General features: G+C 40.7%; 1 protein-coding gene across 5 annotated transcripts in view; it reads left to right on the top strand.

The window, feature by feature from the left end:
- The window catches only part of REPS2 (RALBP1 associated Eps domain containing 2), a 238,727-nt gene that overhangs the window by 193,011 nt on the left and 18,063 nt on the right, over positions 1-27,653 (top strand). For all 5 annotated transcript variants that reach the window (XM_081564695.1, XM_081564694.1, XM_081564693.1 and 2 more), the window contains 3 exons: positions 13,058-13,141; positions 14,183-14,328; positions 22,944-23,049. In XM_081564695.1, coding sequence (XP_081420821.1) covers positions 13,058-13,141; positions 14,183-14,328; positions 22,944-23,049 — 336 coding nt within the window. The remainder of the gene's footprint in view (positions 1-13,057; positions 13,142-14,182; positions 14,329-22,943; positions 23,050-27,653) is intronic.

Raw genomic sequence — 27,653 nt, 5'->3', positions numbered from 1 at the left:
ACCTTAGTCTCTGGCTTCAGGGAATGATCTTGTTATGGGCCCCCTGCCTCATGTGGGGCATTTAAATCCCTTACTCTGCTGTATTTGAGCACTCAGCTCCCTCCACCTACTTCTGAACCCTTAGCCTTGCCTACCAATTTGTGATTTGGCCCCACAAGGATCTTTATCTTGCTGTTGAGTGTGTCTAAGTCTTTATTTTAACACTTTTTTGCTTGTGCTGTCATCTGTCATTGCATAGCATTTTACGGAACAGAAAGTTGAAGTTCAGAAAGCAGAAGTGAGGTACTTAGAGCCTCATAGCTAGTAAGTGACAGTGCTAGCTTTTGTAGAAGAGGAAAACTGGGAAAGGTTTCTGGGGAGGTGCTTGAAATTTAATGATAAACCTTTAGAGAAAGAGAAAGAAAAAATTATTCATTGCACATCATAAAAAGTAGCTATAGATCTTCTAAGCACAAGTTAATATGGATTTTCAGTCTCTGTGCCCATTTTCTAAATATGAAGTATTTCCTAACATTAAGCTAAAATGTTTATTTTTAAAGTGCCTTCCCCAGTGCAGACTTATGTTCATCTTTGCCAAAAGAGCTTTCACATTTTGGTGCCTGGGCCATATTTGGTATAGCAGAAAGCCAAGTGTATTTCACATCCTGCTTTCAAAGAGGGGAAAAAAAGAGGCAGAAGTTTTACATCATAAATAATTATTGTTTATGCATTTCAAAATTGATTTTAAAAGTATACAAACCATTGAGGCTTTGTGATTATTTACTTTATTAATATATCAAGTACTTACATATAGTGCTTATGTGCCAGATGCTCTTCTAAGTGCTTTATAAATATTAACTCATTTAATCCTAGCAGCCATGTATAGTAGGTTCTGTTGCTGCCCTCGATTTGCAGATAAGCAAACTAAGGCACAAAGAACTTGAGAAATTTGCCCAGAGCAAGTAAGGCCTGAAGCTGCCATTCTGACCCAGACTATCTAGACTCTGAGTGCCAGCTCCTCCTACTATTCTCTACTATGCAACCGTGTCTCAGAGTTATTTTCTTAACCTCTCTCTTCTTAACAACAGAGTTTACACATTATCACCGATATATTTTATATTCTGAAACCTCTTAATAAATTAGCTTCATCCCACCACTAGTAGCTTGTTTTCCTTCCCCTTATTATAGTTTTTTTGTGATGTTACTGTGTAAAGCTTACTATGCTAGCATCACTCCTCTGGAAGATTCCTTAAGTTCATCTACTCAGTTCGTCAGGTGTTAACGAAAGGTGATTATGAGAGGCCCACACTTGGCTGAGAACTATAGGAATGCAAAGGTTGTGATGTGGTCCTTCTCCTTCAGCTCCTTCATTCTCACCCATCGTCTGAAAGCAGTTATGCCTAATGCCCTCCAGCCTATGGTCTCTCATAGTGCATCTATATAACTCTGTCATTTTTTGTGTGTCTCATCTAAACCCATTTCCTCATGCTCTATGGTCAAGGGTTATAGGTGATAGCTGGACACCATGTTTTGTATAACTAACAAGATAGCCCAGTGTTTGCCCTGGGAGGCAGCTATGCCTGATTTCTAGGTTCCTGAACAATGGAATTCTTACTTCTCTTCTCTGACCCCTATCCCCCACCACACAGTGACAGAAACCAGGAAACACTCCTAAGTGTGAGGGGAGAAGCAAGTGCAGAAGCAGAACAGGATGGGAAGGTGCCCCCTGTGCTGTGGTGTCACTAGGAGTGGACGGTGAAGGACACCCAGAGGGCAGGCCTAGGGAGGAAGCCTGACAGAATAGTTAAGAACGTGGAGTCGGGGTTCAGATCCTCTCTCTGCCTCTTGCTGGCTGTGTGTCTTTGGACAAGTTTACTTAGCCTCTCTGTGTCTCGGTTTCACTATCTGTGAAATGAGTATAGTGGTAGTGTCTACTCTCATAAGGTTGTGATGATCGAGATCTCTAAAGCATTTAGGATGGTGCCTGGCATATGGTCAGCTCTCACGACAATGAGCTGTTATAATTATCAGTACAGGCCCAGCGAAGCAGAGGTGGAGTCTAGCTGGCAAACAGAATTACAGATTCAGGACAGCCAGAACTTTGTGATCACGAGCCCAGAATGAGTACCAGACTGAGTTGTGTTAGAATCACTTTCTTTCCCACATCTGTGATTTTTCATGGCTGGCCTACATCAGGGGTCAACAAACTACAATCTGTAGGTGAAATCCACATTTTCACCTGTTACTTTAAATAGTGGAAATGATAAGGAAAAGAGTCAGCATAAAGACAGTCCCCCATAAGCTTTTAACCCATCATCTCCTAACATGAGGATTGCGATGCCCTATGTCTATAGTTTGCAGCTTTACCTGGAGGACCTTTATCTGATCAAGATACTCTTTCAGACTTCACTAGCAGAACCTTGAGCAAATATCCTTTATTCACCTGAGAGCTTCAAAGGCTTGCTGTGAGTGGACTTGCCCAACTCTGTGTTTCTCAAGCATAATTAGAAGAAATTGACTAAGGCCTTGCCTTCAAGGTGAGGAAGAGGAAAAGAAGCCTGTCCTGGGAAAATAGGATAAAGGAGTTCTTTCTTCCCGTCTCCTGAATACCCTGCTCTGCTCAGCAAGTTTTGTAGGTATCCCTTACTGGTGTGCTGGTAAATCTCTACGATGAAAGAAAAAGCTACTATTTGTAGCCATTGCCGACATCCGTGTTGTAAATATTTCCACCGTGGCTGATTGCAGGCACAGTTTGGAAGGGCTGTACGTCATCACTGGCTCATTGGTACCAGCCTGCTCTGTTGTAGACAGCTTTACTTTACCACTGAATCTTTGTGTCAGGATTCTCTGTGCCAGGGGATAGGGTTTTTGTTTTTTGTGGAGTGAGTTTGTTTGTTTTTAAATCTAGGGAATGTTCCAGCCCAGTCCCAAAATGTTAGAAACGAGGCCACGTTTTTGACTAGAAATGAATCTTCCTCTTTGTTTTCATTTAACTTGTGCCACTAGGTGGCACTTTAAGGACATCACAGGAAATTGGCTTTACTGGATTTATTTTTTAACTTCTTATTCAAGTATAATATGTATCAGTAGGTACACATTGAGTGTGCATCTCAATGAATTTTCACAAGCTCAGCACATGTGTTTTGGCACTTATATCAAGGAGTAGAATATTACTGGCACCCAGAAAGTCCCTCTTATGCTATTTTTCAGTTCCAATTCTTATTATTGGGGTTCCTGCTGTTCTGACTCCTAACAGCATAGATGAGTTTTACTTGTTACCTGCCTTATATAAGTGGAACCATGAAGTGTATACTCTTGTGTCTGGCCTCTCCTTACATGCTGTTTGTGTGATCCATCCAGATTGTTGTATACAGTTGTAGATCAATGCTGTATAGTATTTCATTGTGTATGCAAATATATCACTGTTTTCTACTGTTGATGGATATTTGGGTGGTTTTCAAATTTTGGCAGTTATAAATAATGCTGCTATGCATGTTTATGTATGAGTTTTTGAGTGGATGTGTGTTTTCATTTCTTTTGGGTCTATCCCTAGGAGTAGAATTTCTGGGTCATGCGGTAAGCATATGTTTGGCTTTAGTGGATGCTGCCAAATGGTTTTATAAAGTGTACTGATTTATACTCCATCAACAGTATTCTCATTTCACTTCCACATCCTCATCAATACTGACTTTATTTTATGGCTGATTCCTAACTCTTACATAATTTTTATAGCTACCTCTCTAGCCAGCTATTTCTAATTGAATTTTTTCTGAAGTCACCTTTCTCTGATGGACCTGGCTCATGCAGGAAGGGCCATATCAGCCCCAAAGGGGACATTTATCACAGTCTAAGTATGAGCTATCAGCAGTTAGAAAAAGTGTTATTGAAACACTCCATCATTAATACAGAGCAATGGAAATGGGAAAGGAATTCAACATTATAAGTGTGGTAAAACATCAAATGAAGGTAGGACTTTGAGGTGCACTCTCCCGCTCAAGGTTTTCATCTTTTGGCAAGAGGGGGAAAGTTCCTTACGTGAACTTCCGCTTACAGAAGTAGATCCTGTGCCTGGGAAACCAGTTATAATTTTCCTCCTGATCATGATAGCAGGTGCCATTAGTGAATAGCTCCTCTGTTTTGTGCTTAGCACCCTGTTGTTGTTATTCAGTTGCTCAGTTGTGTCCGACTCTTGGCGACCTCATGGACTGCAGTACGCCAGGCCTCCCTGTCCTTCAAAGACAGATGTTTCACTTAATCTTCACAACACTAGAAGTTAGGTGAATTATCCCCTTTTGCAGATGATGAAGCTGTGGCTCAGAGAGGTTAAGCCGATGTCCAGGTTATGTACCAAGTAAATGCCAAGCCTGGATTTGACTCCACAGTCTGTGCCTTGTACCTGCCCTGCTCTGTGGTGCCAGTTAACATGGGATGAAAGTTTTGACTTGTGCACTGGAATATGAAATAGTGTTGGATTCATTACTAGCTCATTGCACACATTGATCAGAGGACCTGCTGTTCGCTGACCTTCAGCTTCAGTACCAGGGAAGCAAGAGTGAAACAAGATGCAACTCCTGCCCTCCAGGTGCTTATACTTCAGCTCCATTTCTATCTCTCACAAGTGACTTGGGTCATGGATTTTGGAAATTGTTCTTACAGAGAACTCAGTCCTCTGGATTCTCTCTCTGAGACTGACTGAAATGATGAAATTTGTTGTGGCCACTGTGCTGCTGGCCATTGGTTCTGCAACTTCTATGCCTGGATTTGACTACATGGTTTTCTGGTGTGTCCTTACCCAGCAGAGATGGGGGTCGGGTTGAATGACACTGAGGATATCAATAAGATGCTGGAGATCCTTGAGAGGCTGTAGCAGGACTGTTTGCTCATCTGTCTAGAAATTAGCCTCAGCCTTTATGATTCCGTCTTGGGATCTGTTTGAATTCTTGGGAGGTAAATGAAACTTGAGTTTCTTTTTCTAATTTGTCAGTTGCATGAATATTACAACTTTTAAAAAGTCATCAGTTATTTACATGGTAGCAGTTGGTTTTGCAACTAGACTACTTATTTTTTTTTAATGAGATTTGATTCTTTTTTGGTTGCAAATCTGACTTTTAAACAAAAGTCTTATTGCTAAAAATTTTTCCCAACTTCAAATATATATTTATTTGTGAAACCATATTGCATATACCACCTATTCCCTCTATGGTAAATGGAGAAGAAAACAATTAAGAAACCTACTTAGTTTTTACTGGCACACCTGTGGCCTTTTCCAGACTAGGACCTTGGAGACTTGGGTTTCTCATTTCTTAACTGAAGAGTTTGGGCCATCAGTGGTGCCTAGTTGATCTGGGCAGGCTACATAAAAATCACCCAGGGAGCTTATTAAAATATAAGTTGTAATGCTCCAAACCTAGGAGATCCTAATTAGAGAAGTCTGGGATAGTTCCCCAGATAATTCTCCTGTGCAGCTCTATTTGGGAACCACTGGGCTAGAAGGTATAGAACAGAATGGAGTTGAGAAGAAACTTCTGATATGTTTGAAGATTTAGGTAATAGTTACGTGCCTGGAGTGGGTTCCAGATGGGCAAACTAGTGCAGTTATGATGTGGAGGAAGATTGGAGCCAGACACTGGAAGAGCTTTAACCGGCTGAAGGAGTGTGTTGTGTGCCCAGGCCTTAGGGACCCATCGAGGGGCTTTGAAAAAATATGTTTTGATGAGAAGGTGCTTTGCAAGATGAGTTCCTCGGTGGTATGCAGGATGGATTGGACCAGGGGAAAAACCAAAGGCTGGGAAAAGACACACTGAAGTTTCTGCAGTGGCCCAGGTGAGAGGATGTGATGAGCAACTGGACTCAGACGGGCACCGTGGGGCCTTTGTGAGCTCATCCGCAACTGGAACCTGAGTTGTTTTGTTTTAAGCTCCTTTAAGAAAAAAAAAAATCCATAATTTATCCGTGTTCTGTTAATCTGTTTTAACTACCATAAGGAATGATTTTTATTGTGTTTGTGTCCAGGAGGTTTTAAAGGAGCCCAGTAAATAAATTCATGCAGAGATGTAGTTGGCAGCAGCAATAACAGCTGCTACTGCAGAGAAAGAGGGAGGCAGGAAGGGAGCCCTTTCTTGCCGTGCAGCAGTGTCCTCACCCTGCCTCTCAATCTTGGCCAGGGCGAGAAGGGGATGGATGTATGTTTGGCTTGAATGGTGTTTGCCTTTCAAATCAGGTGTAATGGTTTTCCTTTGTTCCTCTAAAACCCAGTCTGTAGGTCAGTGTTTCCCCAAGTGTGTTACACAGGACATTAGTTTTGCTGGGTGGTAATGCGAATTATATGAGAATGAGGAGTTGAAGTCAAATAAGTCTGGGGAACTGCTGGGTTAAACAAAGGCAGTGGCTTCCTTTACCTTACAGGAGTTCAAAGCATGTGGTGTGCTGTGCGTTCTCTGGATTTCTAAGAGGGAGAGAGACTGTGCAATGTTTCCTGACCTTATGTGTAGGATCTTTTCCCCTCCAGGTCAGGGACTGGCAAACTGTGACCCACACGCCAAATCTATCCTGCCACCGGTCTGTAAAGAAAGTTTATTGGGACACAGCCATACCCATTCCTTGTATTTTCTATACCTGGTTGTGCACTCAGCAGCAGAGTTGCAGGTTGGCAGCAGAGACCTGGAGACCCAGACACCAAATGACCTGGACAACTGGAAATATTTACTATTGGCTCTTTACAGAAAAAGTTTGCTAATCTCTCCTCTGAGAAATTCATGGAACTGGTGTTACCTTGGAACCCGGATTGGATGGGTGGTTCTAGCACTGCTTTATGATGAGTCTGCTTTTTTTTCCAGCTATTGTGTGGCCGTGTTTCTTTGCTGTTGCTTTAAACTGTTTCCTCTCTCAACCATCTGCCCATTGTCTACGATGGAAGCCAGGATTCCATGTGTCACTGTTCTTTCCTTTCACTTCCCACACCCCACCAATCTACAAAGAGGTATCTGGTCTCCAGTCCAAATAGCTCTCAAAGCTGTCTATCTCCACTCTCACCAGACTGGTTTGAATGACCTTGTCTTTTGTCTTGTTTTCTTCTTTAGCCTTCTAATTGAGTTCCCTCCCCCCAATATGGGTCTCTTCCAATCTGTTTCACTCAGCAGATTCAGAATAATCCTTCTAAAACACCAAATCTCGTCAGATTACTTCCCTACCTAAAATCCCTTGTTGACCTTTGTGACCTCCAGGATAAGCTTTAAATCCTCAACATGGATGTACCAAACAAGGTGTAGTCAGGAAAACAGAAATCACTCTAGGTATTTCACACTGGAAGAGATTTCATGCACAGAATTAGATACTTACAAAAAGAATTAGATGTGCTAGAGGAGTGAAGGTGGGTGAAGGCCAGTGCTGTCAGGTTTCCCACCATTTTCAGAAAGCGTAGCTATTCTGAGAACTGAAGGAAACAGCTGGAAGTGCTCAGGCTGTCTGCAGCACCGGAGTCATGATTTGCAGGGAAATGCCTGAGTCCATGGCAAGATGCTCTGACTCTGGAAGCCTATGCTTCTCTGCCCACCGCTGTCAGAGGAGCAGTAATATGGCTTGTTGTTTCTTATTTCTTTGATTTCATGTGAGTGACTCTCAGTGGCAGCAAGGAACTGTGTTGAGAGGAGATTTTATAAATGTAGTTCCCAGGCTCCGATCCCCCTCAGTGCAGGGAAGAGCTTAGTCATGGGGAATGGCACTGAGTGGCTGATAAAACAAGCCAGGACGACAATCTGTAAGACCACGTGTGGTCTACTCCACTGTCCTTCTCCAGCTTCAACTTTCCCATTTTTCTCCACTGTTCACACTTGTTCCACTTTACTAGACCCTAAGTCCCAGACATATTGGAGTGTTTTTTAAGAGACCTAAAATAATGAACATTTATATCTCAAAGTTTCTATGAGTTAAAGATTCAGGAGAAACTAATCTGGGTGATTCTGGCACAGGGTCCCTCATTAGGCCATAGTCAAGATGTCAGCTGTGACAGAAGTCATCTGGAAGGCTTGACGGGGCCTGAAGGATTCACTTCTAAGATGGCACACTCACATGGCTGTTGGCAGGAGGACTCGCTTCCTTCTTATGTGGGCCTCTCCACAAGGCTGTCTGAGTGCTTCAGGACATGGCAGCTGGCTTCTCCCAGAAAAGTTTATTCAAGAGAGAGCCCAAGGAGAAACATACTAGAATGCTTTAACTCCCCTCTTCCAGGAGCACATTGCCTGGTGTCTCAGGTCAGGTTGCCTAAAAGCAGAGCTCAAGATGAGGATTCTTGGCAAGTGGCACACCAGATGTATAAAATAATTATCTGTCTAATTGAATAAGTGAATAATCCCTTCTGGTGGAGAATCCAAATGCTTAGCCTCCCTGGGCCTATGTCCCTTCCTGGGGAGCCAGCTGAGCAGAGCACATGTTGTCCCATCAAAGCTCCTCAGTAGGTCTCAACATCCTAAGTGGCATCACCTTCCAAGTCCATGTGACCTGTCCCAAGTTTTTTGTTGCAAAAGCAGAATGAAAATATATTTTTCTTTTTTTCTTAATATATAAATTTTATTGAAGTATAGTTTACTTACAGTGCTTCAGATGCACAGCAAGGTGATTCAGTTATACATAGACACATATATTATTTTTGAGATTATATTCCATTATAGGTTATTATAAGATATTGACTATAGTTCCCATTATACAGTAAACCTTTGTTGATTGTTGCATATCTATTATTTTAAATTAGAAATCTAGCATTCTATTCATACTGTCAAACAAGTAGAATCAGAATGTCATAAAATTTTTAGTTGGGCAAAAATTCACGTTTTCTAAAGTTTTTCTACTGCACTTGATAAAGGCTTGAGAAAGAACATCAAAAAAAGAAGAGATGGAGAAATTGGAAAACAAACTGAATCAAATGGGAGCACTGAATATGAAATAGAAAAAGTGAAACAAACTAGATAAAAGTGAAAGATCATCATATAGTCCAGTTGTTTTTAAACATAGCTGCTGATTTGAAACATATTGAGCTTTGGAGAAAATGATACCTGGGCATTTGTATTTTTCAGAAAGTTCCAAGATAATTCCAATATACATCTGAATTTTAAAAAGTGACTACAGGTTTTTCTATTAAATGGTAGTTTTGGTGATATAGAATTCTATTATTTTTTCTGTTGACCAATGGTGTTAAGTCAGCAATATCTACATAATCACAATAGTAAAAGATGTTTATCAGTTTTCACAATTAATAGCCAGATAAAAAATAAAAGATAATTATAATTGCAAGCCATAATGGGAACATGGTTAACCTAAACAATATAAAATAATTGTACACAATTTGGGGGGTCAAACGGAGTGATGTGGTAAGTGAAAGTGCATGCATGTACATGTTTTCATCCACCCAGCCAGTCTGTGTCTTTTGGTTGGTGCATTTAATCCATTTACATATAAGGTAATTATGAATATATTATCCTATTAACATTTTCTTAATTGTTTTGGGTTTATTTTGTGTAGGTCTTTTCCTTATCTTGTGTGTCCAGCCTAGAGATGTTCGTTTAGCTTTGTTGTAAAGCTGGTTTGATAGTGCTGAATTCTCTTCCCTTTTGCTTGTCTGGAAAGCTTTTGATTTCTCCGTCAAATCTGAAGGAGAGTCTTGCTGAGTAGTGTTTTCTTGGTTGTAGGTTCTTCCCTTTCATCACTTTAAATATATCATGCCATTCCCTTCTGGCTTGTAGAATTTCTGTTGAGCAATCAGCTGATAACCTTATGGGAGTTCCCTTGTATGTTATTAACATGTTTCGATTTCCCTTGTTGCTTTTAATGTTTTATCTTTGTCTTTAATTTTCATCATTTTGATTACTATGTGTCTCAGTATGTCCCTCCTTGGGTTTATCCTACCTGGGACTCTCTGTGCTTCCTGGATTTGGTTGACTTTTCCCATGTTAGGAAAGTTTTCAGCTATCATGTCTTCAAATATTTTCTCAAGTCCTCTCTCTCTCTCTTCTCCTTCTGGGACCCCTATTGTGTGAATGTTGGTGTGTTTAATGTGGTCCCAGAGGTCTCTTAGGCTGTCTTCATTTCTTTGCATCCTTTTTTCCATATTCTGTTCTGGGGCAGTGATTTCCACCATTCTGTCTTCCAGCTCACTTATCTGTTCTTCTGCCTCAGTTATTCTGCTATTGATTCCTTCTAGTGTATTGTCCGTCACTGTTTGTTCTTTAGTTCTTATAGGTCTTGGTGAACATTTCTTGCATCTTCTCCATTCTGTTTCTGAGATCCTGGATCATCTTTACTATCATTATTCTGAATTCTTTTTCTGAAAGGTTGCTTATCTCTGCTTCATTGAGTTGTTTTTTTCTGGAGTTTTATATTATCCCTTCATCTGGGACATAACTCTCTGCTTTTTCATCTTGATTAACTTTCTGTAACGTGGTTTTTGTTTTAGCTGCTGTGGGATTGTGGTTCTTCTTGCTTTTTCTGTCTGCCCTCTGGTGGATGAACCTAAGAGGCTTCTGTAAGCTTCTTGATGGGAGGGATCAGTTCAGTCATTCAGACTTATCCGACTCTTTGCAACCCCATGGACTGCATCACTCCAGGCTTTCCTGTCCATCACCAACTCCCGGAGCTTACTGAAACTCATGTCCATCAAGTCGATGATGCCATCCAACCATCTCATCCTCTGTTGTCCCCTTCTCCTTCTGTCTTCCATCTTTCCCAGCATCAGGGTCTTTTCCAATGAGTCAGTTCTTTGCATCAGGTGGCCAAAGTATTGGAGCTTCAGCATCAGTCCTTCCAATGAATATTCAGGACTGATTTCCTTTAGGATTGACTGGTTTAATATCCTTGTAGTTCAAGGGACTCTCAAGAGTCTTCTCCAACACCACAGTTCAAAAGCATCAATTCTTTGGTGCTCAGGTTTCTTTATGGTCCAACTCTCACATCCATACATGACTGCTGGAAAAACCATTGTTTTGACTAGATGGACCTTTGTTGGCAAAGTAATGTCTCTGCTTTTTAATATGCTGTCTAGGTTGGTCATAGCTTTTCTTCCAAGGAGCAGGCATCTTTTAATTTTATGGCTGTACTCACCATCTGAAGTGATTTTGGAGTCCAAGAAAATAAAGTCTCTCACTATTTCCATTGTTTCCCCATCTGCTTGCCATGAAGTGATAGGACCAGATGCCATGATTTTAGTATTTTGAATGTTGAGTTTTAAGCCAGCTTTTTCACTCTCCTCTTTCACTTTCCTCAAGAGGCTCTGTTCAGGGCCATTCTAGTTGGCTGCATCTGGCCATTCACCCAGCTTGCAGCTGGGATGTCACCTTTGCCTGAGTCTTGGTCACTCACAAGGCCAGCTGTTCCTATAGGTTCCACATGTCCTTGGCAGAGTCCTTATTCCCCTGAAGCCTGTTTGCGCATTCATTTCTCTGCCTTTCCACTAGACTTCAGGCTCCTCATCAGCAAGGTCTGGGGCTTATTCATCCTTTAACACTGGTTCTAGTACATGTCCTGCCTGTCATGACTATTGGATAAATATCTCTTGAGTGAATAACACTCAGGCCCAAGAGTGCTGAAAGCTATATAGCATAGTGGTCACAGCCCAGTTTTGGGACCTGAAGCCTGGTTTCACTCTCTGCTATTTGTATGATCTTGGGTGAATTCCTTGCCTTCTAGATCCTCAGTTTCCCCTCTGCTTCCTAGGGCTGTGATGATGAATGCAATAATTTATGGAAAACACCTAGAGCAACATGTGACACATAGCATGGTTTTGGTGGTTCATAGTATACATCTATTAATAACAGTAGTAACAACTGTAATAATACAGTTAGCCTTAATGGAAAGGAGAAAAACTTGGAACTAGAAATCAGGCATGTTGAGTGCCTGCATTGTGGGTTTTGAAGAGGCAGGGAGTGGCAGTGGGTTGAACACCAAGGATCCAGGGCAGGCAGTGGAAGTGTAGGAGCAGATGAGCTTACTCTGGGAAAGAGTGAACAGGGAGGGAAAAATGAAGCAAGAGACCCCCAAACCCAACATCTGAGGGATAAGAGGAGCCATAACAGGAAGAGAGAGTGATTCCAAGTAGGACACTGTGGCTCATCAGATGCTAGGGACAGGAGCTTTACAAATGGAGACAAGAGTGCCGAGCTGGACACTGGTCTCTGAAGACTAGAGGCAGCTGGGATGTGCTGAGGGCAGTTGGCAGGAAAGGTGGAGAGGAGTAGGGTCAGAGGAAGGAAGAAGCGGGGCTCCACTAGAGCTTGGAGAGGGCCCAGTTAGCAATGAAGTGGGTGCGCTCAGGCCACAGCTTGTGTGCTGCAATGTGTTTCTGTGATGCAGATTAGCTTGTGAGTCTATAGAGGACTAATAACATGGAGGTCATATTGGTTCACATGTTAACATTTTGCATCACTGGCTAATAGCTGCTGAAAACCAAGGGCTCTAGAATTGCCATTGTAGCAAGCCTGGGAGATAGGGAGCTGCATGGGATGTCCCTGCTCCCTGGGCTCTGCCACCGGGCTGTGTGGCCCCACTGTCTTGGAGGCCTTTGGGGCCACTCCTCCCCAGTCTTTGTGTTTTTATTCACAGACTCCATATCCCTCAGCAGCCAGAATCCTGTTTTCTCCCTCCATCATGCTTACCCCTCTCCTTTTTTTTTAAAAGGTAAACAGTCATACCTACTAGTGTTTCTTTATCAGAAATTGAATATAAAAAATTTCAGTGCTTTTTATTATAATTATTGTTTTTCTTAGTGCTTGAGTTGAAATTTTAATTTCTTTCCCCTACTTTTCCACTAGGCCTTGTTATTTTTAGTTTGCACTTTCAGAGCCTTAGTTTTTAGCAATACATGCATCCAATTATAGAAGACATTCCTCTTACTCCTTTTCCTAAGATTGAACCGTGCTGGGAGGAGAGATGGGAGGGAATAGCAGGGTCTAGAGAAAGTTTTCTCAAGGATTGGCAGACCTGACCATCCTTGGCTGTTTCCCCTTAGTAACTATTTTCCTAAGCTCTCTTTACTACATATTTAGGTGGTTATGTTTTTGCATTTTTTTTTCCTTTCTGTGATCTTTTGCTACAGTCTGAACAAGCATCTGAGGCCGAGTTGCATCCCCAGTTGAACAAGGCCCCCTCTCAAGCTGCAGAAAGTAGTCCAACAAAGAAGGTAAGGCCAGCATGAGGGCATTACTGTGATGGCCTTGTGACCCCTCCCCTAGGCCGCTTGCCTCTATTAGCCAATAGACCGTTTTAAAGTTTTCATGCCCTGACATGAATGTTCATGATCCAGATTTCCTTGAATCTGGGTTCTTTGTGAAGATTAAGGTCCTGATGATTCTTGGGCTCCACCTTGATGTCTCTGACAGTTTGTACTTCCGTCTTCCACCTCTAATCTAAATATGGTGGCCTTGCTTTTGGCAAGACCAAGAGGAGCGATGGGGAGGGCCCTTAGCAGAGCCCTGCACCCTGCTAAACCTCAGGGAGTGCCTAGGGGGCCTGGGTGGTCTCCCCTTTCTAGTCTTTGTGCCACAGTTTACCCTTGCCCACCGTGTCACCGAGTCCCAGTGCATTTGCTCACTCACTCACCGTGCTCTCCGTTCATCTTCTCCCCCTCCGCTCTTCTGCCCCATTTTCTCAGGCCCTCCTCCCATCACAGAGCGTGTGCCTACACTTGGGAAGACAGATGGGGTAGGGCCTCCAAGAAAGCAGGCCAGCTGCCTCCTTCCAGAAGACACAGTGGTTCACCAGCTTGGCTTGATGTAGGAGCTGGGGGTAGGAGAATGAGGAATTTATGATGAAGACCTCTACAAACTTTAAAACTTAAAACTTATTTAGAACATGTTCCCCAAAGCCCCAAAGTAAGGCAAGAGAGAATTTTGTCTTTAGTAAGGAAAGGCCTCGTGATGTAAGATGCACACAGCATTTAAAAAATAAAGGAGAAGAGGTAAAGAGGGCACCTGATTCCTGTGTCCTTCTAGGTAACAAAAAGGTAATAGGCTGCAAACATGGAAAAAAAAAAAAAGAAGGAAAGGCCCCTGGAATCTGATGGTCCCTCCAGGTCTTGCCAAGCCACAAATCAGCCACGTGTCCTTGGATGTGGAGTTTGAATAGAGCGCATGACTGACCTTGGGGACAGGCCAGGAGGAACATGAGGGCATTGACAAGATGAGTGGCATTTACTTGTTTAACTTTTTTTTTTAATCCACAGGAGATACCATATTCTCAGCCCCCATCGAAGCCCATCCGTAGGAAATTCCGACCTGAAAATCAAGCTACAGAAAATCAAGAGCCTTCTACCACTGTAGGCGGGCCAGCTTCTGTAGCAACCGTGAAACCCCATCCAGCAGTCCAAAAGTAAGTAGAACAGATAAATGAGCACATAGTCAGAACTTAAATTTTAAATCTGCATATACATATGTAAATGTAAACTTATGTTTACACTCAACCCCTTGGACTGGTGTGATTTTAATGGTTATAGTCTTAACTCACTCATTTCTGTGATAGTATTACAGTCTCCCAGTCATGTAGAAAGAGGATTTCTAAGCGATAAGGCTTAACCTGACCCAAGGGGTGAGTGAGTCACAGGCTGGAGTGTATTTTAGATTGGTTTGATTTCCTTCCCCTCCTCTCTCCTCTTCCTTTCCTTCTCACCCTCCTTGCTTGTTCTGGCCTGTGTTTTCCTGGGAAGAAGACAGTACTATAAATGACAGTTCCCCTCTTTACCTGTCTTATCTCATGTCCCCCTGATGCATGTGACCAGCTTCAAGACCCTCAGACCCGACTTTGAGTAGATGCAGTATGAGATTCATTTTCATTCCCATGAAGAGATTCTGTTGTTGAGCATCTCAGCACAGAATGGTCACATGAAGAGCCTCTAAGATATCTTTCTGTAGCTGAATAGAGGGTAGGAACACCTGTGGACGTGGCCAGGGACCAAAAAAACCATCGTCTGGACAAGCCATCCTTCTCCAGAAGACTTTGACTTTAAGAAAGAACCATCACTTGCCTCAGTGAAATTGAGTGAGGTGTGTGTCCAGGGCAGAAACCTGCTGCTATGTGTGACTTCAAGTGAGCCTGACTAGTCACTAACATAGATGCTTGGGATGTGTCATAACACCGCTCCTTACAGGTCTCAGGGTCTGCTGCAGAGTTTCTCCTGCTTACACTGTTATGGGAAGAAAAGTAACAGGCTCTGTGGGTGCAGCTTGCTGATGAATCTGTGCAGCACTCTTCTTTAGGTGATAGCTTTTGTTTTTTTCCAAATGGACAATTCCCTAGTGGTATTAATGCATCAAGTAAGTATATTTTGTCCTTAATGGTCCCTGAGAGCTTTGGCCATCTTTCAGCCACCCTCCAGTCTAGAGGATGGATCTTAGAGATACAGACATGTAAACTTTCTTTGATGTTCTCCCCAGCTTTTCACTGTAATCTGTACTTCACATCAGTGCTGGCTATGTGACAACTGAGTGGTGGCTATGACATCCTCCAAAGTAGATGGGAGGGCCACTGGTGGAGTTCAAGCAGAGATCTTTGTCTTTTTTTTCCATCATTTTAAAAAAAGCAACCTTATTTAGATGTGTTTCATGTAGCATCCAATTCACTCTTGTAAGCGTACACTTCAGTGGTTTTTAGTATATTTATATAGTTGTACACTCATCATAACAGTCTAATTGTAGAACATTTTCATCGCCCCTAAAAAGAGATTCTGTGCCCATTAGCAGTCACTTTTCACTCCCACATCCCAGGCAACCATTGTCTATCAATACTTTCTGTCTTTATAGATTTGCCTGTTCTGGCTATTTCATTTAAATGGAATCATATAACATATGGCCTTTTGTGACTGTCTTCTTTTATTTAGTATCATGTTTTTAAGGTTCATCCATGTTGTATAATAAGTCAGAACTTAATTTTTTAAAATTGCTGATTAATGTTCCATTATATGGGTATACCACATTTTATTCACCCATTCATCAGCTGATGGACATTTGGGTTGTTTCCACTTTATAGCTAATAAGAATAATGATGCTGTGAATATTTATGTGCAGATTTTTGTGTGGACTGATATTTCCATTTGTCTTGAATATTTATACCTAGGAATCAAATTGCTGGGTCATTGCTGGGTCATATGGTAACTTTGGGCTTCCCTGGTGGCTCAGATGGTAAAGAATTTGCCTGCAGTGCAGGAGCCCTGGGTTCGATCCCTGGGTCGGGAAGATCCCCTGGAGAAGAGAATGGCAACCTACTCCAGTATTCTTGCCTGGAGAATTCCATGGACAGAGGAGCCTGGTGTGCTACAGTCCCTGGGGTTGCAAAGAGTCAGGCATGACTAAGCAACTCATACTGGACTGGACTGATGGTAACTTTATGTTTAACAGCTTGAGGACCTTCCATACTGTTTTCCAGAGTGGCATTTTACAATCCTACCAGTAAAGTATGAGGGTTCTAGATTTTCCTCTTCCTTACCAACACTTGTTATTTGATTTTTAGGGATTTTATCATAGCCATCTTAGTGGGTGTGAAATGGCATCTCATGGTTTTGATTTTTATTTCCTTAATGAACAGTGATGTTGAGCCTCTTTACATGTGCTTATTGGCCATGTGTATAACTTCTTTGGGAAAATGTCTACTCATATTTTTTGCCCATTTTTCCTTGGATTATTTATCTTTTTATTTTTGAGTTATGAGTTCTTTATATACTCTGGATATAAATCCCTTGTCATATATATGATTTGCAAATATTTTCTCCCGTTCTATGCATTGTCTTTTTCCTTTCATGATGATGCTATTTGAAGCACAATATTTTTAAGTTTGATCAAGTTTAATTTATCTAATGTTTTTCTTTTGTCCTTTGTGCTTTTGCTTTCATGTCTAAGAAACCATTGCCCATATCAAGTTCATGAAGACTAGTTCATGTGTTTACATCTACAAGCTTTATAGTTTTAGCTCTTACATTGAGCCCTATGGTCTATTTTGAATTCATTTTTCTGTACAGTGTGATGAAGGGGTCCAGCTTCATTCTTTTGCATATAGATTTCCAGTTGTCCCAGCAGCATTTGTTGAAAAGAGGCATTTGTTTTTTTCTGCTTGTTCAGTCACCATCCCTCACCATGATATTCTTTCACTAGTTAGGTGAGCTCACGGGGTCAGGGTGCGAGAGGCTAGCACCCACCAGCAACACAAATAGTGCTATAAATGTCAGGTATCTAAACTTTGCCATCAAGGAACTGTATAAGACTTATTTCAGGTCCCAGACCAGTTCATTTTCGATTGATAAGGAGCAACTTAACACTCATAATTTTTTAAGACCTGGAGAGAGGACAGCCAGACACATGATGGTTAGTCTGTATAGCCCTTTATCAGTTAGGGTTCTGGGAGAGAATTAAGCTCTGATGCCCTTAAACATCTATGGTATGTAGTAAGTTAATCTCTCTCCAGTGCATTTAGAGTGGTTGTTATTATATACCATTGGGAAGATTGCCTGGAGAAGGAAATGGCGACCCACTCCAGTACTCTTGCCTGGAAAATCCCATGGACGGAGGATCCTAGTAGGCTACGGTCCATGGGGTCGCAAAGAGTCAGACACGACTGAGTGACTTCACTTTCACTTCTTTGGGAAAATGGAGAAAAGAGTCACAAAGCAAGTTGTAAAATGTTCATCAGCTTTTGGGGAGATTAACATTAGAACTGACCTATTAATAAGAAACAAATTCTGCTTCAGATACCATCATTGTCTACTCCATATAGGAGAGAGGAACTAATAAAATATTCTCTCCAAGTGAGCTGCTGAGTCCAGGTTATAAGTAATAAACAGCCCTTAGATTGTGTTATCATTAATGAACTGCCTATAAGGACAGAAGTGGGGTTTTCTTAGAAATAATTTGGCTTGATTGTTTTTTCCCATATCTTATGTATCTGCTAAGGATGGATTTTGGGAAAATAGAATTGTTTGAACAGTTTAGAACTAGAGGGTGTTGTGTGGCAATACTGTGACCGAACCTGTGCCAGCTTCTGTGGCCTAAGCTCTTCTCTGGAACCCCAGGAGGTGTCCTGTGGCACCCCAGGGCATTCCAGGGAGCTTGCGTGGCAGGGTCTGCTTGCCTGCATGAAGTTCTCAGTGTGGCTGGGATTCTGTTTCCCTTCTCTACTCATGTTTGTCAACAGTGGAATGAATATCTGTGGGATTGATGATTGGCATCTCTAATGGAAACCTACCATTTCCAAGAAGAGAAAAGGCAATAAAAACTCACTTCTTAGAAGCTGTACTCAGAATTCCATGGGAGAAAGCAGGGTCCAGGGTGAAGGCTAAGAAGATTTTTCTTATCTAGAGATCCCAGTTTATAGTCCTTCAAACAGTGGTTCAGCTGATTGAAAAAAATGAGGTAACTGTTACTCAAATAACAAAGAAACTGACTTCTTTCTTATGTAGAAGTCTGAGTTGGTGAGTGGTCCAGAAGCATACCTGTCCAGAACCCAGGTCCCTTCTGTCATCATTTCAGATCCTGTGAGGGTTGCCTTTATCCATAGGGTTTGAAGGTGGCTCACCTCTAACATGTTCATGTTCCAGGTCCCAGAAAGGGGAAAGGAACAAATGGAGAGAAAAATAAGTTACTTTTAAGGACATAATTCAGAAGTGGCATACATCATTTCTCTTGGATACTTTTCACCTAGACTTAGCCATATGGCCTCACCTACTTGCAAAGAAGACACAGAAATGCGGCTAGTTTCCAATTGTATGGCCATGTGCCTAGCTCAAACTGAGGAGGAGATGCTACTGAAAACAGGAAGGCACAAGAATATGACTGGAGGACAGTCTGCAACATAACCTTCAATGTACAAGCCTCACAGTGTACAGTTCTAAACTGAGAGATTGCCTGATGCACAACAGCAGCAGGTAAAAGAAACACCTCACTGTTACTCCCTTATTTTCCTCCTTGGAAACCAGGCCAGTTAGAACCCAGCCTGGAACAGTGAGTAACAAGGCTAGGAGAACCTAGACAGACTCTAGAAGCAGGTCTTAAGAGCTGAGGCAAGTTGGATGCCTTTGCTGAACTCTTGAGAGGTTTTTGAAGCTGGATCCTGTCTTTGCATTATGCAGGGCTCATTTGGTGGCAGAACATAAAGAGCAACGTGAGCTAGCAAAACTGTGTTCATTATTATAAGAATACAGGGATGAGTCATTAAACCCAGGGATATGGATGGATTGGGGGAGAGGACCACATTTCTATTGGCTTTCCTCCTGATTCGTCTCTATTTTCTGACATTTTTATCTGTGAAATCTTCTCAACCACCTTCTGCTCCAAATATTACATTCTCACTGTGCAGGGCCCAGGCTAAACCAAAGTCTTAACTGGAACCCACATCCCTGGGAGAGAGAATCTGGCAATCTTAGCACAGGCTAGCATCTGTTCCAGTGTGAAAACAGAGCTGACTGTTTCATCAAACAAATAGGACTGTCTGCCTGGGGCCTGTCGCTATAGAGGAGGGGAAGGGAATGGAGACAGTTTCCAGGGAAGGGAAAATTGTTATAAGCTGACACACTTAGCGTGGTAGTTGTTTAAGTAGAGGCATCCAGCTCTGATCAAGATGTATTTTCATAAAACTTTATTTTATAATAATTATAGATTCATAGAAGATTGACAAATAGTACAAAGAAGTCTTGTGTATCTTTCATGTAGTTTCTCTCAATGGTTACATTTTACCTAACTTATAGTAAAATATCAAAAACAGGAAATTGACATTGGGACAGTAAATATGTATAGTTCTATGCCATTTTATCACATTTGTATGTCTTGTAACCACCACTGTAATCAAGATACAGAAGTCACTCCTACCTCATCCTCTTTTCTGCTCTTTACCTGTGGTAACCACTGATCAGTTTCCTGTCTCTATAATTTTGTCATTTTCAGAATGTTATACACATAGAATCACACAGCATGTGACCTTTTGAGCTTTGCTTGTTTTCACTCAGCATAATGCCCTTGACATCTGTCTTAAGTTGTGTAAATCAATACTGCTAAAAAGTATTCTACGCTATGTATGTACCACAGTCTGTTTAGCCATTCACCTATTCAGAGACATTTTGTTTGTGTCTAGTTATCGAGTATTACAAATAAAGCTGTTGTGAGCATCTGAGTACAGGTTCTTGAGTATACATATGTTTTCATTTCTCTGTAATAAGTGCTAGAAGTGTGATTGTTGGGGTGTGTGCTAAATGTATATTTAGTTTTTAAAGAAACTTCCAAGTTGTTTCCCAAAATGACTGTACCATTTTATCTTCCCACCACCAGTGTATGAGATTCAGTGTTTCCACATCCTCACTAGCATTTGATACTGTCACTAGTTTTTAAATTTAGCTGTTCTAATAGGTGTGTAGTGCTATCCCACGGTGGTGTTAATTTGCATTTCCCTAACAGCTAGAGCATCTTTTCATGTATTTGCCATCATGTGTCCTCTTTGGTTACATGTCTCTTCATCACGTTTGCCCATTTTCTAATTGAATTGTTTTTTAACAATGAGTTTTGAGAGTTCTTCGTATTTCTAAATACAAATCAGTTGTTACATCTGTGGTTTGCAAATGTTTTCTCTCAGTCTGTGGGTTATCTTTTCATTCTCTTAAGAGAGTCTTTTGCAGAGCAAAAGTTTAAAATTTTTGATGAAGTCCCAACTTACTGATTGCTTTTCCTTTTATGGATTGTGCTTTTATTGTCACCTCTAAAATCTCTTCACCAAGCTCTAGGTCCTGATGATTTTCTCTTACATTTTCTTCTAAAAGTTTTATAATTTTACACTTTACATTTAGGTTGGTGATCCATTTTATGTTAATTTTTAAAAAAAGTGTGAGATTTGAGTCAAGATTCATTTTTTGGCCTATGGATATTGAATTGCTTCAGCACTTTCGTTGAAAAGGCTGTTGTTTTTGCATTGACTTGCTTTTGCTCATCTGTCAAAAATAAATAATCTGTACTGGTGTGAATCTCTTTCTGGCTTCTTTATTCTGTTCCAGTGGTGTATGTGTCTTTCCCTCTGCCAGTGCAACACAGTCTTGATTGCTGTCTTTATTACTTTACCACTTGATACTATAGCTATATAATAAGTCTTCTGTTTTTCCCACTTAGTATTTTTCAAAATTGTTTAGCTATTCCAATTCCTTTGACTTTCTATTTAATTTTAGAATACTTTTGTCTTGAGCTGCTAAGATCTTGCTGAGATTTCCATGGGAATTATGTTAAACCTTTATGTCAATCTGGGAAGAGTTGACATCTTTACTGTGTTGAGTTTTTCAATCCATGAACATATATTTCTCCATTTACTTAGATCCTACTTATTTCTTTCATTTGTGTTGTATAGTTTTAGCATGGAAGTTCTATATATGTTGTGGTATATCTAAGAATTTCAGTGAGTCTTTATAAATAAAATTATAAAAATCTACATTAGTTTATCTGATCATGTGATTCTCTTTTTCACCTGTTAAAGTAATGAATTATATTGATTGTTTTTTGAATATTGACTCAGTCTTACATCCCTGGAATAAACTCCTTTTGGTCATGATTTATAATTCTTTTCTATATTGCTGAATTCTATTTGCTAAAGATTTTATATCTGTATTAAGGAGGAATATTGTATCTAATTTCTATCTTGCTGGGCTGCCCCTTTCTCAGTCCTTTGGCTAGAGAGAGCAGAATTTTGGGGAGGCTTTTTATTGTCTGCTCTCATTGGCATTTATGGGATACATATGAAGTGAAAAAGAAAACCCAGGCAGTTCGTGGCTATTCTTTCCTTGGGTACCAAGTCCCCTAGCTGGTTTGCCTTCTTCACTCTACTTTGCAGAGTTATATTATTCTGTATATTATGTCCAGTGTTTTACTGTATTTAGTGGGAGGAATAGAGAGAAATGTATCTATTCTGTCTTGTCCTGAAACCAGAAATCCAATCTATATCTTGTAAAAAGTATATTTTGGAGCTTCTTCCCTGCCTATTTATGGGTAAAAAACTAATGTTTAAACTTGCTGGAGAGGGAGTATGCCTTACAGAGAATAGAGCGGCTAGTGTAGTACACGCTCCCAGTGCACTGTCACCAGATCTCTCCAGTGGTCCCAGTGCTTTCTAGTTCAGTCGCTCTGACTCCCAGGGATCACAAACATGTTTGTTTTTCTAGGGGGACTTAGACGGTCCTTTTGCTCTGAGGATTCAGTATTTCTTGCTGTGGGATTTAAGGTTGTAGGTTCTATAGCCACATTGACGGTTTTGAGGGGGAAAGTAGTTGCTAAGAAAAATTAGGGCCAGTCAGGCAGTGTAAGCAAAGACTGTAATGGGACTAGTGGGACGTGTGTGGTCACCTTAGTTATACCTGTTCTGTGAATTTACTGTTGACTTACTTTGGAAAGACTGGTATTAAAACAATTTTGTGTTTTTCTCAAGTGCCACAGGTGTGTGTTGGTGTATGCACTTGCACACACACTCACACACAAACATACTTAGGCATTCGTGCCTAATCATAAAGGAATAAAAGAGAGACGTGTAGGTTAACCAAGTTAATGTAGGATTTTTACTGAAGAGGATGTTTTTCTATTCTTTGCCTTCATACTTGCCCACAGGGCCACCTGCAGGTCTTTGAAATGCCATTAATGATTGCACAAAAAGGGTATTCCAGTTAATGTTGTTTGTCAGGAAGAAATGCTTATTAAATGCCTTTGGATAAATGGAACAAAACTTGTTTGAAAAGGCCCAATTCACAGCTTTTCTTCAAGTTGTAAAATGGAAACTGCTTCAAGTGTAAATAATTCGTCCCAACAAACTTATTTCCTTTGGTATGTGCCTGCCTGCCTGTGTGAATATATAATTTTATTTTTGGAGCTCTGTGATGTTAGCCCCTTGTTAGTTTTGCACTTCTCATGAATCAGAGAGTTCTGACCCACAGGGATCTGGACCTCTAAGTTCTGTGTCACTGAACTGTTTGTACTTTTTTGTAGGCAGTCTTCCAAACAGAAGAAGGCTATTCAAACTGCTATCCGCAAAAATAAAGAGGCAAATGCAGTGCTGGCCCGTCTGAACAGTGAGCTCCAGCAGCAGCTCAAGGTAAGGAGCTTCCTGAATTTGGATAACCATGCTTTGTGTCTGGTTGTTATGTTTTGTTTTGACAAACATTGGCTGAGCATCTGGTTCTATTCCTGTTGGTAAGATTTGCTCTTTGTTCTCAGACTCCTTTTGGAAGGCAGAGAGTTGCTGTATTTGTTTCATGGGTTGGTTCTTGTTAGAGGAAGACTTGAAGCCTTAATATGCAAGCTACATATTGTGTGCTAGTTAAAAAGACAGAGAAGCTATTACAAAGCTCTTTGAAGCATTCTTTATTGTCCAAAGCTTCTGGGTAAACCCCTAGTTTGTCGAGATCCTCTTTGAATGATGCTATACTCATTTCAATGGAAGAGGGTGGCCCTGATCCTCTCAAAATCGATCCCCTCCTCTGGTATCTTGGAAATGGTTCCACATCGCCTCAAGGACATCTCCTCTGTCCTTATCGCCTGTTTCTCTTCACCATTATTCTCCCCTGTATTATTAGTTTCCCATGGCTGCCCTAACAAAGTGCTACAAACTTAGTGGCCTAAAAAAACAGCAGCTTACTCTCTGCCAGCTATGGCGCCTAGACGTCTGAATCAACAATGTCTGCAGAGCTATACTCTCTCTGAAGGCTCTAGGGGAGAATTCTTCCTGTCTTCCCAGTTTCTGGTGGTGGCTGGCAGTCCTTGGCATTCCTTGGCTGGTAGATGCATCACTTCAATTTCTGCCTCCACACATCTGTCATAAAGTTTTTTCTGGTCTCTGTGTATGTGTGTCCGTTTCCTCTTTTTATCCTTCCCTCTTCTTATAAGGATTTACTGGTCATTTGGTTGGGGCCCACCCTAATCTAGCACAGTCTCATGTTTTAACTAGACTATATCTGCAAATACCTTATTGTATATAAGTTCACATTTACAGGTACTGGGAGTTGAGTTAAACACATCTTTTCAGGGCACCCCTGACATCCCTTGATTTTCTACTGGATCATTGCCACCCGCACAGAAACATGCTCTAGTGTTGTCCAGTGTATTGGCCCCCACATCCTCCTTCAGCTGCTGCCCTGTCTCTAGTCTCCTTCACAGCCAAGTTTCCTAAGAGTTGTTATTTACTGTCTCTGCTTCCTCACCAAGTTTTCTCTCCCTTGACTTTGCTGTGGCTTTTACTCTCCTTTACTCACACCCCTCTTAGAGCCACATTCAGTGGACCTGTTTTAATACTATTTGGATTTTCAGAACCTGTGCCATAGACCACTGACAATTCCTTCCTCTGAAATGTCTTTTCTAACTGGTTTTCAGGATGTCATACGTTCCGTGTCCTTCTACTTCACTGATGATTCCTTTTTATCAGTTTGTACTGTCTCTTCATTTTTTATTTTCTCTTTCATTACTCCTCACCTTTGCCCTGTTTTGTTTTGTTTTGTTTTTCTTTTTTTTGGCTGCATCACACAGCTTGTGGGATCTCAGTTCTACAACTAGGGATTGAACCCAGGTCATGGCAATGAAAGGCTGGAATCCTAACTGTAGGCCAGGGAACTCCCCTAATATTTTATTATGAACATTTTCAAGCATGCAAGAAAGTTACACAGTATTGGTTCTACCATTCACATCTCGCTACACTTGTTTTATCACATATCTGTCCTTTTTTCCATCCCTATTATCTATCCTTCAGTCTATCTTATTTTTAACATGTTTTCAAGACATCTGTGTGTGTCCCCTGAATATTTTAATATGCGTATCATTAACTAGAGTTAAATATTTTTACAAACTTTCCTTATGTTGTATATTTTACATACAGTGAGTGCACACATCTTAAGTGTACACTTGCTGACTCTTTGTAAGTTTGTATACTAATGGTTCTAACCCCATATCAAGATAGAGCACATTACCATCTCCCTGGAAAGCTCCCTCATACTCCTTCCCAGTTAATTTCTGCCGTGCTTAACCCCTCTTCTAAACTTCTTATGTCATATTGTTGCCTATTCTATAACTTTATGTAAACAGTGTCCTCTGACATGTACTTTTGTGGAAAGCTTCTTTCATGTAGCATTGTTTTTGAGATTCATTTTCATCGTTGTATGTCTCATAATCTGTTCTATTTTATTGCTCAGTGGTATTCTACTGAGTGAATATGCTATAGTTTGGTTATTAATTCTCCTATTAATGGACACCTGGCAATTCTAGTTGTTGCTATTTTGAATAAAACTGCATTTTTAAATAACTCTTTATGTGGGAATATTTTCTCATTTCTCTTGGGTAAATTTCTAGGATTTAGGATTAGTAGGTAATATGGTGATTGTGTGTGATTAGTTTGAATAGAAACTACTAGAGCTTTTCCCAAAGTGGTTGTAGCATTTAGTATTCCCACCACTACTATGTGCGAGTTCTGGTTGTTCCTCATCTTCACCAACACTTGGTATTATTGTTTTAATTTTTATCTAGTCCTGTGGTGATATAGTTTTTTTTTTATTATTAGTTTATTTTCTATTTTTTAACTTTACAATATTGTATTTGTTTTGCCATACATTGACATGAATCCACCGTGGGTGTACATGTTTTCCCCTTCCAGTAGTTTTTATTTTACATCTCCTTAGCACTTTTCTTGGAGAAGGAAATGGCAACCCACTCCAGTGTTCTTGCCTGGAGAATCCCAGGGACGGGGGAGCCTGGTGGACTGCCGTCTATGGGGTCGCACAGAGTCGGACACGACTGAAGCCACTTAGCAGCAGCAGCAGCACTTTTCTGTGTGATTATTTAATTTTCGTATATTTTATTTTGTGAGGTGTTTTTTCCAAATATTTGGCCATTTAAAAATCATTTTCAGTCTTTTTTGTAGAGTTGTAGGTAGATGCTTTTTATATTTTCTGTTGCCAGTCCTTTGTTGAGATATGTATTTTATGAATGTTTTCTTCCAGTCTTTATTTTGCCTATTAATTTTCTTAACTATCTTTTTGTGAATAGAAGTTTTTAATTTTGATAAAGTCTGATTTATCATTTTTTCTCTTATGGTTATTAACTTTCTTCCTATTACATAAGAAGCTTTGCCTACATCTAAATTATGAACATATTCTCCTATGTGTTCTTCTAAATGCTTTATTGTTGTAACTTTTACATTTAGATCTGTGATACATTTATGTTTTTTAAACTACTTTATTATTTATTATATACTAAACTACTTTATTATTTATTTATTTATTATAAAGCTGTATGTATTTAATGTATGTGATGTGATGAGTTTGGAGGTAATTATACATCCATGAATCTGTCACAATTTATGTCATAAACTGCCCATCCCCTGTAAAAATTTCCTCTTGCCCTCATTATTATTGAAGTATAGTTGCTATACAATATTATATAAGTTATAGGTGTACAATATAGGGACTTACAATTTTTAATGGTTATGCTTCATTTATAGTCATTATAAAATATTAGCTATGACTTCTTGTGTTGTATAATATATCCTTGTAGCTTATTTTATACCAGTTGGTTTGTATCCATTAATTCCCTACCCCTATAATGACCCTTTACCTTTTCCTCTTCCCACTGGTAACCATTAGTTTATTCTTTATTTATTTGGCTTCACTGGTTCTTAGTTGTGGCATGTGGGATCTTTAGTTGCAGTATGTGAACTCTGTTTCAGCATGCAAACTCTTAGTTGTGGCACGCAGGCTCTTAATTGTAGCATGTGGGATCTTTAGTTGCGGCATATGAATTCTTAGTTTTGGTATGCAAACTGTTAGTTGTGGCATGCAGGATCTTTAGTTGCAGCATGGGAGATCTAGTTCCCTGATCAGGGATCGAACCCAGGCCCCCTGCATTGGCATCATGGACTCTTAGCCACTGGACTACCAGGAAAATCCCTCCTTTTTATTATATTGACTAGTATGTTGAATTTTTTTAAAATTCCATATATAACTGATCTCATGGGCTTCCCGGAGAAGGCAATGGCACCCAACTCCAGTACTCTTGCCTGGAAAATCCCATGGACGGAGGAGCCTGGTAGGCTGCAGTCCATGGGGTCGCTGAGAGTTGGACATGGCTGAGCGACTTCACTTTCACTTTTCACTCTCATGCATTGGAGAAGGAAATGGCAACCCACTCCAGTGTTCTTGCCTGGAGAATCCCAGGGACGGGGGAGCCTGGTAGGCTTCCGTCTGTGGGGTCGCACAGAGTCGGACATGACTGAAGCAGCAGCAGCAGCAGCAGCAGCAGCAGCATGGGCTTCCCAGATGGCGCTAGTGGTAAAGAACCTGTCTGCCAATGCAGGAGATGTAAGAGACATGGGTTTGATCCCTGGGTCGGGAAGAGCCCCTGGAGGAGGGCGTGGCAACCCACTCCAGTATTCTTGCCTAGAGAATCCCATGGACAGAGGAGCCTGGTGGGCTACAGTCTATGGGGTTGCAAAGAGTCAGACACAACTGAAGCAACTTTAGCATGCACACATATACAGTCTTTGTCTTTCTCTGTCTGACTTATTTCACTTAGCATAATGTCTGTCCCAAGTTCATCCATGTCATTGCAGATGGCAGAATTTCATTCTTTTTTATCACTCACATAATTATAATTTATTTTATGTGGTGAGAACATTTAAGATATACTTTCTCAGCAGTTTTTAAGTATATAATACAG

The sequence above is a fragment of the Giraffa tippelskirchi genome, chromosome X, assembly GCF_054371585.1.
Source record: "Giraffa tippelskirchi isolate mGirTip1 chromosome X, T2T-mGirTip1v1.2.pri, whole genome shotgun sequence".
Taxonomy (NCBI): Eukaryota; Metazoa; Chordata; class Mammalia; order Artiodactyla; family Giraffidae; genus Giraffa; species Giraffa tippelskirchi.
Note: the sequence above shows the minus strand (reverse complement) of the source record. Positions and strands in the feature narration are given on the sequence as shown.